This window comes from Anabrus simplex, chromosome 4 (genome assembly GCF_040414725.1).
Source record: "Anabrus simplex isolate iqAnaSimp1 chromosome 4, ASM4041472v1, whole genome shotgun sequence".
Taxonomy (NCBI): domain Eukaryota; kingdom Metazoa; phylum Arthropoda; class Insecta; order Orthoptera; family Tettigoniidae; genus Anabrus; species Anabrus simplex.
This window is the reverse complement of record NC_090268.1, coordinates 75,584,255-75,597,777: the sequence shown is the minus strand read 5'-3', so window position 1 is coordinate 75,597,777 and position 13,523 is coordinate 75,584,255. Positions and strand designations below refer to the sequence as shown.

General features: G+C 40.1%; 1 protein-coding gene across 1 annotated transcript in view; it reads left to right on the top strand.

The window, feature by feature from the left end:
• The window catches only part of LOC136872174 (uncharacterized), a 77,832-nt gene that overhangs the window by 36,765 nt on the left and 27,544 nt on the right, over window positions 1-13,523 (top strand). Inside the window, exons 4-7 of the mRNA XM_068227355.1 lie at window positions 6,361-6,365; window positions 6,489-6,740; window positions 8,004-8,187; window positions 11,241-11,729. Of these exons, the coding sequence (XP_068083456.1) occupies window positions 6,361-6,365; window positions 6,489-6,740; window positions 8,004-8,187; window positions 11,241-11,729 (930 nt within the window). The remainder of the gene's footprint in view (window positions 1-6,360; window positions 6,366-6,488; window positions 6,741-8,003; window positions 8,188-11,240; window positions 11,730-13,523) is intronic.

Genomic DNA, 13,523 nt, shown 5'->3' with positions numbered 1-13,523 from the left:
AGCTGTGATCAAATGACTATGAGTTATATTCAATAAGATCTGGACATATTAACATCATGGCTGAACAAGAATATTCCTGTAATAAGCTCCTTAAATACAAGATACATAATATTCCATAAACCTGCACAGTTACCAATACCTGTAACATAGTAAAATTGGCAATGAACCCATTGAAATAGTAAAGCAACTTTCATACGTAGGCATGACTTTGGACAATAACTTAAATAACTTAAATTGGAACGAGCATATCTCAAATGTAAAGAACACAATTATTAGTGTAATTGGAGTGCTAATAAGATTGAAGGACTATGGAATAATCAACCAACACTTAAGAAGCATATCTCTCTCATACATTCACACCTTATGTACATGCATGTAATATGGGCAAATTGAACACAGGAAGCTAAAAAGGAACTAGAAATACTCCAAAGAGGTCTTTAAAATTTATGCATGGGTATGATTTTCTGAAACACCCAACCCACAGGTAGTCAGGGGTTAGAGCATAGTCATCTAATCGTCAGGAACAAAAGGACAGCAACTCAGATCTTGATTGAACCTGGTGCAGATGATCTCGTTTATGCCACCAATACACAAGAAAAAATTCCAATAAACATAAGGTTTTAGTGGCAAATTGTAACAATTCGGACGTATGATCAAAGACTCTTCACACGTATCCTAGGTTTAGGTCAAACATTCAACTGGCCGCTCATAAACCCAGAAGTAGTCAAACCTCTTACAGATTTATTGCTATTTGTCTCACCGACACAGATATGTCTTACGGCGACGATGGGATCGGAAAGACCTAGGAATTGGAAGCAAGCGGCCGTGGCCTTAATTAAGGTACAGCCCCGGCATTTGCCTGGTGTGAAAATGGGAAACCACGGAAAACCATCTTCAGGGCTGCCGACAGTGGGATTCGAACCCACTATCTCCCCATTACTGGATACTGGCCGTACTTAAGCGACTGCAGCTATCGAGCTCGGTAAACCTTTTACAGAATTGGATTTCATATCACTTTTCAACGTACTTGTCGACAGACTCTCAGCAAGGTTTGATAGACGGGAACACATTCTTGGCAGCATACGGTACCTTTACCCGCAAATACAGACCCCGATTCCAGCTAAAGGAAATGAATAACCCATATCGGGTAATAATTCATGGTTTTCCAAATATCCTACGACTTTATATCCTAAACGCTAAAACCAAAAGCCACATCATTGAACATGCAATCGAAACGAAAGAACCCACCAGTTTTTGCAATTCTAAGAATGTTGGCTGAAAAATAAATAGTTGCAAGGAATTCACGTTGCAGCAAGGGCTATACAGACCATCGAAAATTTGTTGGGATAGTCCTCTCCATATTACCCTATAGAAGTCTGGAGATTCTACACCGTGGGGATCTTAGGAAACTGAACTGTGTCACCAAATCCCACAGATACTCTACACAATTCCTCACCGACTGCATCCCCATCTTACAGAGAGCTTCCATATTTTCAACCACTGACCTTCTACATGCTTATCAACAGATACCAGTATATGAAGCAGATCACAACACTCTTCGGACTATTTGAATTTCCTTGCATGTCATTCGGACAACGAATCGCTGTCCAGACCTTCCAGAGGCTTATGATATTCAAAGAAATAATTTTGTACCTAGATGACATTTTTGATTCCTCCTCAAATGAAATGGTACATGCTATCAAATCTGCACCGTCTGTGAAAGGATCATCTACTACGGGTTATGCATAATCGTTGCCAAATGTGTTCTTGATGTACAACAGTTCAACTTCGTAGGATATAAAATGAACCCTCAAGGACCTAAACTTCTATCGGTCAGACAAATTGGATTAAGGATTTTCAAGAACCACAATCTTCCATGGAACTGGTATTTTTGGAAGGTAAACTTCAACCGTAAATTCATCCCAGAATGCGCCAAAATGAAGCAATCTCTATAGCAATTACACAACCGACACATAAATTGAAGTACGAAACCACTGGACTGGGCCGAAGGAGTTCAAACATCTCCCACTGTAATGAAGAGCGCCCTTAGCGATGCTGTTCTCCGCGCACACCCTATTCCGTGTGCGGTGTTCACTTTAGCTACGGATGTATCGGACGTCGCAATAGGAACAGGATTTAAGCAAGATCTCGTTTTTTCACGCAACATAACCAAAGCTCAGTCTAAACACAGCGGTTGTGACCGTGATTTACTACGGTATATACTGCCAAAATTAATTTCGGACATCTACTCAAAGGTCAGCCTTTTGCAATTTTTACTGAATATAAACCCTTGGTTTATGCTTTTAAACAGGTCTTGAACAAGGTATCACCCAGAGAGGCTTGAAAATCGCAGTACATCACATAATTCACAACCAATATAAAATATGAGCCTGGTGAACGCAGCATCCTGGCTGACACCCGGTCACGTTTAGCCACATAACATCACATTCACCGTTTAATTATGAATTATTATCATACCTCCTCCTGTGGGTGGGGGCGGTAGAATAACCCCCACGGTATCCCCTGCCTGTCGTAAGAGGCGACTAAAAGGGGCCTCAGGGGCTCTGAACTTTGGAGCCTGGTTTGGCGACCACGGGTCCCTTAGCTGAGTCTTGGCATTGCTTCCACTTACTTGTGCCAGGCTCCTCACTTTCATCTATCCTATCCGACCTCCCTTGGTCAACACTTGTTCTTTTCCGACCCCGACGGTATTATGTATGGAGGCCTAGGGAGTCTTTCATTTTCACGCCTTTCGTGGCCCTTGTCTTCCTTTGGCCGATATCTTCATTTTTCGAAATGTCGGACCCCTTCCATCATTTTCTCTTTGATTAGTGTTATATAGAGGATGGTTGCCTAGTTGTACTTCCTCTTAAAACAATAATCACCACCACCACCTTATCATACCGAGCGAGTTGACCGTGCAGTTAGGGGCGTGCAGGTGTGAGCTTGAATTCGGGAGATAGTGGGTTCAATCCCCACTGTCGGCAGCCTGGAGATCGTTTCCCAGTTTCACACGATGCCAAATCTGGGACTGTACCTTAATTAAGGCTACGGCCGCTTCCTTCCCACTATTAGCTCAGGATCGCCTTAGGACATATCTGTGCCGGTGTGCCTAAAAGCAACTTGTGAAAAATTATGATCATCTAGTATACATTCAAGAAGACGAAGACCTGGTGTCACTGAAGTGGAGTCCGAGATTGGGAATGGTTACGTTTAGTCTGACATTGCACTACGGAATGTATAAAGAGCGCATACGTCCGTGCATCCCGTGCAACATCCAACAAGTGGCATTTTCATCTGTTAATCTTCTTTCACATCCAGGAATCAGAGATCCCCCAAAATGTTCACCGAACGATTCATCTTGGCCAGTATGTGAAGGCTGCCAACAGTGGACCCGAGCGTGCATTGATAGCCAAGAATCTAAAATACACATGCAAACTAAATATTCAGTTGGGTAGGTTTTAGTTTTCAACAACAGATTCAAACACATAATCGTTGATATCGTCGGACCCCTACCACTTTGCCAGGAAGTCGGACACCTATTCATGACCATAAGAAAGATATTTAGATAGATAGAGGCTGTACATTTTGCAAATCTTATGGCCGAATCCGTTCCACGAGAACTGATAAACTCTTGGTCTTCTCGTTTTGGGAATTCCTGAAAGGGTAACTACCGAACATGGCTGACAGTTTTAGAGTCATTGTTCAAAGCCGTGAGCAACTACTTCGGATTTCACAACATTATAACAACTGCAAATCATCCTCGAATTAATGGCGTCATTGAACGTCACCATCGAGCGGTTGGCTGCGCAGTTTAGGTCACGTAGCTCTCAGCTTGCTTTGGCGAGATAATGACTGCGAACCCCACCATCGGCTGACCTGAAGTTGGTTCTCGTGGTTTCCTATTTTCATACGACGTAACTACTGGGGCTGTGCCTTAATAAAGGCCACTCCTATACCTGTCTTCTCCCATCGTCGGCATAAGACTAAGTGGATCGGTGCGACGTAAAGTAAGTTGTAAATGAACGTCAACGTCGCACCATGAAAGAAGCACTCAAGCGCCATTTGCTACGATTTTCACCGTGGGCAAATTTATTAGCTCAATTATTATTGGGCATTTGATTTTTAACCAAAGAAGACTTAGGCCCCTCAACCACTGAACTGATCTATGACACACCGCTTCGCCTCCCAGGAAAACAGTTCGCTGATCAATCTACGGTACTGTAAGATGACAAACAAAAGACAGATATCCATGCATGGCAAAAGGACTGTCTTTGAGTAAAAACATCTCGCAACTGCTCCCATGCCTTCGTATACCATGGAACTTCATCATTTAAACTCCTCCAACCAACGTATGACGGTCTCTACCCTGTGAAGAGTCGAATTGACAAATTTATCCGATGTGGATGTAGGTGGGTCGAGTAAACGCATTTTTGTGGAACGGCTGAAGGCATCTTTCCTGTTAGAAGGATTGCTCTAATCCTCAACAAACCACACCCACACGAGGATACTCACACTGGTACAACTGGACAGAAATTTACCAGATCTGGATGCAGGGTCCGCTTTCCTAAGCGTCTCCTCCATACCATCACTTACACAAAGGTGAAAGTGTAATGTAACCTAATATTTACTCATAGAAAGAAAAAATCTGAAATATGGATCTTACCCGTTACTCTCCCGTTTTTGTTTTTTTATCCTTGTATATACAGTATATGGGAAATATGGTGGCGGTGGTAGTGGTGGTGGTGTTTATTGCTTTAGCAAGAAGTACAACTGGGCAACAATTCTCTATGTAACACGCCGATCGGAGAGAAAATCGAAGGAGTCCGACATTTCAAAAAATGAAGGTATCGGTAAAAGAAAGACAAGGGGATAGAAGGGCGAGAAAATGAAAGACTTCTTAGCCCTGGCGACCTGATAGCTTCGGGATCGGAAATGAACTAGAGTTGACCAAAGGTGGTCGGATATGATAAAGTAAGTAAATAAGTAAGTAGCCTGTTCATCATTAAAGGCAACCGCAGCCAAAAAACAACAACACAAAAATCAATTTGCTCGAAACAATTTGGAGATACGAAGAAAATGCACATAACACTTCCTGTATAATATTTTATTTTAGTGCCACCTTGTACAGATTAATTTCAATATGACCAAAGATTTGCCCGTTATTTCATTTGATGTAAAATCCCCGTGGTGTAGGGGTAGCGTGCCTGCCTATTATCCGGAGGCTCCGGCTTCGATTCCCGGCTGTAGCCATGTTGAAACACCGGATCCCGTGAGATCTCCGAAGTTAAGCAACATAGGGGATGGTCAATATTTGGATGGGTTGCCACGCGCTGTTGGTTGGGGGTAAGGGAATGGAAGAGCGGAAAGTAACTGACCACCCTACCGCACGTAAACTCCGACTCAGGCACACCTCTGTAGTGGTTTGGACCTACCCTCGGGCAGAATACACCCTTACCTTCATTTGATGTAGGTAAAAAATTGCCCAAAATTGAGATTTTAAAATCCCTCACTAGTTCAAAACTGTGAAATATATGAAAAGGAAATAATTTAATATTATTGTTTTTACGTCCCACTAATCACTTTTGACGGTTTTCGGAGACGCCGAGGTACCGGAATTTTTCCCGCAGGACTTATTTTTCGTGACAGTAAATCTACGGACATGAGGCTTACGTATTTGAGCACCTTCAGATACCACCGGACTGAGGCAGGATCGAACCTGCCAAGTTGGGGTCAGAAGGCCAGTGCCTCAATTGTCTGAGCCGCTCAGTCCGGGGTTTGAAAATGAAATGAATCCCTTGCGTGACCCGGGATTTCAAGCTATAGCTTACAAAATTCCAGCTAATTTGGTCCTTTAGTTTTCGAAAGTATCCGGAAGAAACAAGCAGACTCCATCTCATTTTTATTAATAGTAGGTATATATGTAGATACTCGTAATCTGCAGGCCTTCGGGCTGAGCAGCGGTCGCTTGGTAGGCCAAGGCCCTTCAAGGGCTGTAGTGCCACGGTGTTTGGTTTTGGTTTGGATATATGTAGATATATTGTATTGTATTTTATTTCATCCAGCTGATCATACAGTGATGTGGGACACGTCAATAACCATATTTACAGTAACAAAGGATAAAACAGTAATATGTATGCCAGGAAAAATACAGAGAAATATACAATGTATTAAAGAAGCACAGAAAAATCTGGCTTATTCGTCGGTAGGTGAGGACCTCCTTCAGGGTGCTCATTTTACCTTTTCTACATCGAATAGAATCATTTGTAGGAATTTATGCATAAATGTTGGGTGAAATTGATATACGAGGGTAGGAGTGACAGAACAATTTAGAATTGGGAATTTCTGGTCTACTTGCAGCAAAGGTGAGTTACTTTATAACTGAAGAAACTTAAATATCCCCATTTGAATTATGGTTTGTAGTCTAAACGTACTGTACTCACAACATTAAGATAAGTGGATTTACTCACACTCCATCTGATTTTCAGTTACTTCCAAACGCACGTTCTCATTGGTGTTATTCCTCTTCATTTTTCTAGTCTCAGTGAATGTGATCTACTGGAGATTGACCTTTTAGAACGACTTGACTCTGAGGATCTTCTTGCTCTCAGGACACATTTCTTTCCTGAAGGTGAGACAAAGAACCAGCAAGCAACAAAATACACATCTGGCTATCATTATAGTGGACAAGCTTTGAAAAAAGATGAATTCATCAAAGCAGTCGACACGGTTGTAGGTAAGTGTCAAAATAAATATCAACTCAAATCTTCGTAACATTCATTTCCTTCCTTATTTATGATTCCATAACAATTGGGAATTACTTAAAAATACAATTTTTCTCAATTATAAACGCTGGCATGTCGTGGGATGATTAAAGTTCGTTGGTGTAATGTTGTGATTGTTCTTGATTCTTATTAGATGCTTGAAGAGATTTCCGTATAAACACGAGTAGATACACTGTATATTAACAAGTGTTACTCTGAACTTTGTCAGAGTGTTAGTAACTGTAACTATTCAGGCGTAGACTACTGTTGAGAAAGGGGCTATGGAATTTCAAATAATTGATTACAATTGAACTTTCTTCGACTATCCAGCCAGCCTTCTGGCTGAAGACTTGAACATAGCGTGGGAAAAGTCTGGGACCGGGAAGGAAGGTACCATGGCAGCCCCAATCTTTGCAAAGCTCCTGAAAATTATGAATGAAAGTAATGTGATCCGCTAATTAAAATGTGGTGTAAATATATTAGTTAATTGTAAAGTGCTTCATGTCAGAGTTGCTATGAATTGTTCTGTTTTCTCTATCCCTGACCAGAACGCAAATTCTGAACGTATTTACTTTGATAAAAACTATGTAGACTAAAGGCAGACATAAGATCACGACATATATTGTGAAATTGTATTTTGTGTGCAGTTCAGTTTGAATTATATTAACTGCCCCCAGTCTTACGGAGATCTGTTAGAAAAAAATAACTTAGGAAAGAAATTACAAGATGCATGTAGTTCAGTATGAATACTAGAAATGCGTGTGGTGAATTGCTCTGAACGGGGAATGATTGTGAAATTGACAAGGCAGAAATATTTCATAATTAAAACCTCCTTCTTTTTTTAACGTTGAAGAAGTATGTTGTTGACCTAGACTGTGTTTTTCTTGTTATACCTTGGCTAATAAATAATGTTTTAGTTTTGTCAATAGAAAAAATTAGGATGCCTTTCACTGAAGTTAATCTGTAGTAGTCTCTGTAAAAAAAAGGATCTGGTGTAGAGAGATGTATCTTTCTGTTTATCTATGAGGTATTTATTTTCGTACAATGATATAATGACAACAGGCATGGTACATGGTTTGTCTTTAATCCAGTCATTCATAAGGACTGAATCTGAAGGAGTGTCACACGGAAACTATGCACCTGTAACCGTTCAAAATCAATATGAACGAACATAAATGTGTTACTTCGTGGATTCATACTTTCTCAATTTCATTGTAACACCATGTATGTTTCAGGAAGTTCCTCATACTCATTAGCAGCTGCTAAATTCTTCCAGAACCTCGACACTGAGAGGCGTGGAATTGTATGGTGGGAACAGTTACTTGATCATTTCATAGAGAGGTTAGGACAAAGGGACCAGGAAAATGGGTCCTTACAACCAATTGATACAAGCATAGCAATGCTTACTGCTTCTCACTGCAAGGTATTATTACAAAATAACTGTATAGCTTAAAGATTAATTTAAAATACCGATATTTGGAATGTTATTGATAAGTTTGATTATACACTCTACCGTAGTTATTTATCCTAATAATCAACAAGAATAAAACATATTGTCAATATGACTGTAAGCTATGTTTCTTTCATAAGGTACTTTTTTATGTATGCACTGAAATAAAGATTTCCAAACACGTCTAAAGAGGCAACCTTTATACCAAAGGAGAAATAGTAGGTCTGCAACCCGCCTTGCATATGATAAGGTAATCTAAACTGTACCTTAGTCAAATTATTTATTGCAGTCAGCCAGATTTTAACACAGATTTTATTTATCTTTTGTGTGGTTTATGAAGTAGGAATAACTATTATAATTTCAATGTCTCCTTTCTAGCGGCAGCTGCGTGATACTCGAAATAAACCAGCCTATTAGTTAATACATGTAAGCCAGGGACGTTCCTACCATAAGGGCACATGTCACGTACCCCTCCAACAAAAGTCCTTAATGCAATTGAAAATATGTCATTTATTCAGATAGATATCTTTTTAACAATTTGGCTCCATTTTTCGGTTTATTTCGTGATTTGCACGTCTTCACAAACCTGGCAACATATCCATCGGCACACAAGATTCATAGCGACCGAGTAGATTGCGAACCAGCGCGTGACCTATTAACGACTTTGGCCAGCACCCGTTGAACTTGCTACGATACAATAATTAATAGTTTCCCGGTGATTTTTCATTATTTATACACCATCCTGCTGAGACTGAAAGCGAATATGAGTCGTAATACATTGCATTCGAAAAAGTGGCGTTTATCACGTAACAATGAAACTGACCATTAAGGGGATTTGGGAAAGTCAAAGGACAGATAAAGATTGACTTCACAAAGGCAAAGGGAGACATCTTTCTCCAAATTCACTGCCCAGGTTCAAGTATATTACTCATTATTCACATAGCTGCCTCTGTGGATCAGTGGCAGAGTGTTGGTCTCCGGATCCCAAGATAGCGGTTCACAACACGGCAGAGGAAGTCGGGCTTTTAAGGGCGGAAAAAAAATCCATTTGACACTCCATGTCAAACATTGTCGGCATGTAAAATATCTCTGGTGACAGATTTCTTGTTCACTCTACAAAATTAATTAAATCTCAGCCATATACTTCCAGGAGAGCTTCGCTTAGTCGGTCTGCCATCTAGTAGGCCTAGAGTAAAACGGAACGTCGAAATTGACGAGCAGAAAGCCAGATGGCGTCAAATTGAAATGTCTGAACACGGTAGCTGAGGCCATACGGTTATTGTCATTATTAGTATTCACAGCAGTTGATAGTGAAGAAGCTGTTAACTATCGTAGAGAATATCTATATTCTTTACATCCTGTCGGCTTGCCACCACACAAAAGTAGATACTTACGTAATCTACATCCACCAAGTTTATGCAATGGGACGCGATTGGCGGTGAACATTTTGAAAGAAATGTTTGATTGAAGCTACTAATTGAACTGGCTGTGGAACAGGAGAAACAATCCCTATGATTCCTTCAGATTTGCCGCTTGATTTCAAGCAGTCCAATACCCGGCAAGAGTCTGCTTCAGCATGAAAGAAAAGCAGTTTTAGACAGCGTGGCTGGATTTGTTCTCATGGACAGCTTTACGTGTCCCTTTCGCGGGTTACATCAAAACAAAGTATTTTCGTTTTCATTACTGGAGGAAAAATAAATAATGTCATTTAATGTCATTTACCTTAAATTCATAACTGCCCCCGTGCGAAGCCGGGGATTGTAGCTAGTTTTAAATATTTGGCACTTCATGTCCTCTGTCATGTAGTTGTTAGCAACTGCTAATTTTTCATGCTTATGTTCTGTTGGAAATAATAATGGCTTGTGGCCTCCGGAGAGGCCTGGAGAAGGTCTTTCCAATTGATGGGGCCATAATATCTAAGATGAAATGTAATGCTCCAGACAAATGCCCGGCCATGCACGATAGGAATTAACTAATGAACGTTAAAATCCCCATCATAGGCGGGAGTCGAACCCGGGATCCACTGGACCAAAGGCCGTCATGCTAACCACTATCAATGGAACCGGGCGTTCTGTTGGAAATAATCTAATCTACATGTCTGTCACTACTGCTATCGCACTTTTGAGTGGGTGCAATTCAACCCGTTGTGGGCCATGTCAATGAATATTTTTTCATGACCGCATTATACTTACAGAAACATTTGCTGTATACTAGAGGAATGAACCATTTTCCCTTCAGTTTATATGGTAAAATGGAAAATTAATGCAAGATTCCCTGTGTCCAGAACATAATATATATGTGTTAAATATTAGTTACAGGAATTTACAGTGCCTATTCAAGTACTGTCTCAGGTGCCTATCGAGAGTTTTGTGATAATGAGAATAGTGCCCCTCAAGGAAATTAAAAAACTCGGCGCCTATAGTGTGCACGTGCTTATGTAATTATTACAGTCAAGTATAATACCTTGAGAGATATAATCTTTAGGGACATCAAATTAACAATCATTATGGCTGCGAAATCATCCCCAGATGTTTACATCCGGAGCATGGAAGGGTGACAACGCCACCTGGGCATGGTATGTCAAGATTTTCATTATCTCTGCTAGACTCTCTATGCTTCTTATCCAGTTTTTTATGGTTAAAACTGTTCTCCTCCGAGGGAGTCTTTCATTTTCTTTCCTTTCTATAGCCAAAGACTTCACTTTCAAAGAATCTCAACGCTTTTCCTTTTCTTGAAATTTTAATGTTAAGAGGGACTGATGATCATGTTTTTCTTTAAACATCAACTATGACTACTGCTATCGTGATAGTCTCAAAATAATATCTTACTGTGCATTATTTATATCTGTGTAACTCTACTACTTCCCATTATATACGAGTACTAAAGATAAATGACATAAACAATTTTACTTTGTGTTCTGTTGTGAAGTTCTCAAAATAATATTATACAGTGCACTGTTTCTATTTGTATACTACAATTTCTTCCTCCCATTATATATTTATGACAGATTTTACTCTGTGTTCCAGAGGGAAAGTATTATGAAAATAGTTCCCATAGAGACCTCAAGAACATTTTGTTATGCAGTTGTATCCAAATTCGGCCGTGTGGGAGTGTATAATGGTCAGCTTCAACAGTGTGAAGAATATTGTGTTCAAATAACAGCAGAAGGATCCGGAGAAATTACCCAGGACAGCGGTAATGTACATCGAGTGTCATGCTCCTGGGTAACAGATGCTCTTTATCTCCCAGATGCAGGAGCATTTCTTATCGTTACATCCGGAAGGAGTATGCATCTGTTTGACGCAACAAGTTTAATTCATGCTCCCTTGTGCTATATTTCTGGATTAAAGAATTCTCCGCAGTGCCTTGCTTACACCACAAGTTCCCAGAAGCACCCCTCTATGTTGTTTATAGGAGATGATCAGGGCAATATCATTACTATGAAATTTCTTCAACCCAAGGTGTCTCTCTTACGCAAGAAACATCCTGACAAATTAGACAAATATTATTGGGTGGTAAGTTAGAATGCTATATTCACAAACTAATTTACTCAGTCATAAGACTAATTTGATGATTTCAAAATTCTCTAAAAGCCAAAACACCGGCGTTTTGTGGGGGGGGGGGGCTTACTGCACATAATTGTGTAATTTTTAAGATGAGATATGATCAAAGAGAAACTTGGTGTATGAAAAACCTGTTATTTTCAGTAGACTAACTACTGTAAAATACTTTTATATATAACTAGCAAATGTACCCGTGCTTCGTTACAGTATTTTACATTGTATACGGATATCGAAATAAATTACTGTACATGCAGTGAATAAGATATCTTTTTTAAATTCCATGTAACTTAGCGTTATATGAGAAACAGCATTGGGAGATCTCAATACGTTGTTTCCAATTAAAGTGTGAATTGCGGAGTTGCGATGATAATGGCAGGCTAACTTGCCTACTGCCGTTCACAATGGAGTTGTGAAGCTTAAATTATAATAGCAGGCCCCATTGCCTAATGCTGGGTCACAAGCGATTTGGAAATTTTTTGTTACAATTGCAGGACCCCTTTCCTACTTTCAGACAGATTACAGTTGACGAGTTTTTATTATAATGGCGGGCAGCTTCCACACTGCCAGTCAAAATTCAGTTGTGCTGTTATCATTATAAGACAGGCGCTTTTTCCTAATGCCAGTCAGTTTACTGCCTGTCACACCGAGTTGGTGAGTTTCCATTAAAACAGTAGGCCACTATGCCTAATGCTAGTCACATTTTAGATGGACACATTTGTTCATAATGGCGGGCACCCTTGCCCAGAGCCAAACTCAATCGGGTAGGGGAGTTTTGAACAAAACTGCACGCTCCCTTGCCTTCTGCAAGTAAAATCGAGAATGGAATTATTCTTTACAATGGTGGGACCTGCTAACTAATGCCACTTACACAGGAGTTGGAAAAGGACTGCGTGCCTACTGCCAGTCAAAGTCGATGTGGGTAGTACTGATTACAATAGCAGACACACTCTTTCTTGATCGCTACAAGTCGACATCAATGTATATGAATATATTGTCGATATACAAAAGAATATGCATGTTTAAAATATTGCAGACCTTCATTTACAGATTAACTGCTGCTAAACGGCACGTCATATCGACAAACGTATTGTGCCATAAGACGCCGTATTTAGCGGTCTAAATGGCTGGACCTATGATATTTTCTCGTATCTCATCTATTCATGTGTCAGATTGAGTTAGGGACGGTTAATAGCGTGAAATTTGGGTAAGATTGTCTCACAGTGCATTACTTTTCGGATAATTATGTGACAGCTACAATCATAGGCATTTGGCTCACACATGGCTACTGTGTGGGCCAATGACCGTGTAGAATTTAATAATTCTATCTTTCCTATAAGTGATTCAAAGCATGAATTATGCGTGTGAAAAGTGCAAAATTTACTTCCAATTGAGAAATAGAGATAAATCTGTCGTATAAGGGATAGAGTTACGACAAAAAGTCACAGGACCAAAGTTGTAGAACACTCCAATTTGAACTGAGATTGTGCCATCCGTTTTGTGATAGGACTTACCATTTAGCCACAAAGTATCTCGAAACGAAGATCTGCACCGTCATTAGAACTGCCTCGATGTTTCGATATTCTTCGAGGATAAAAAGTGAAATATTTAAAGATCTTGAAAGTTTTCTGTCGGTTACTGGCTAAAACGTATAATTTTGACAAAATTCAATTTTCTAGCACGTCTGGCAGATTGTGCCACAATGTTGATTTCGGGGGAGGGGGGAAAACGCGGACTTTCAGGAAACTA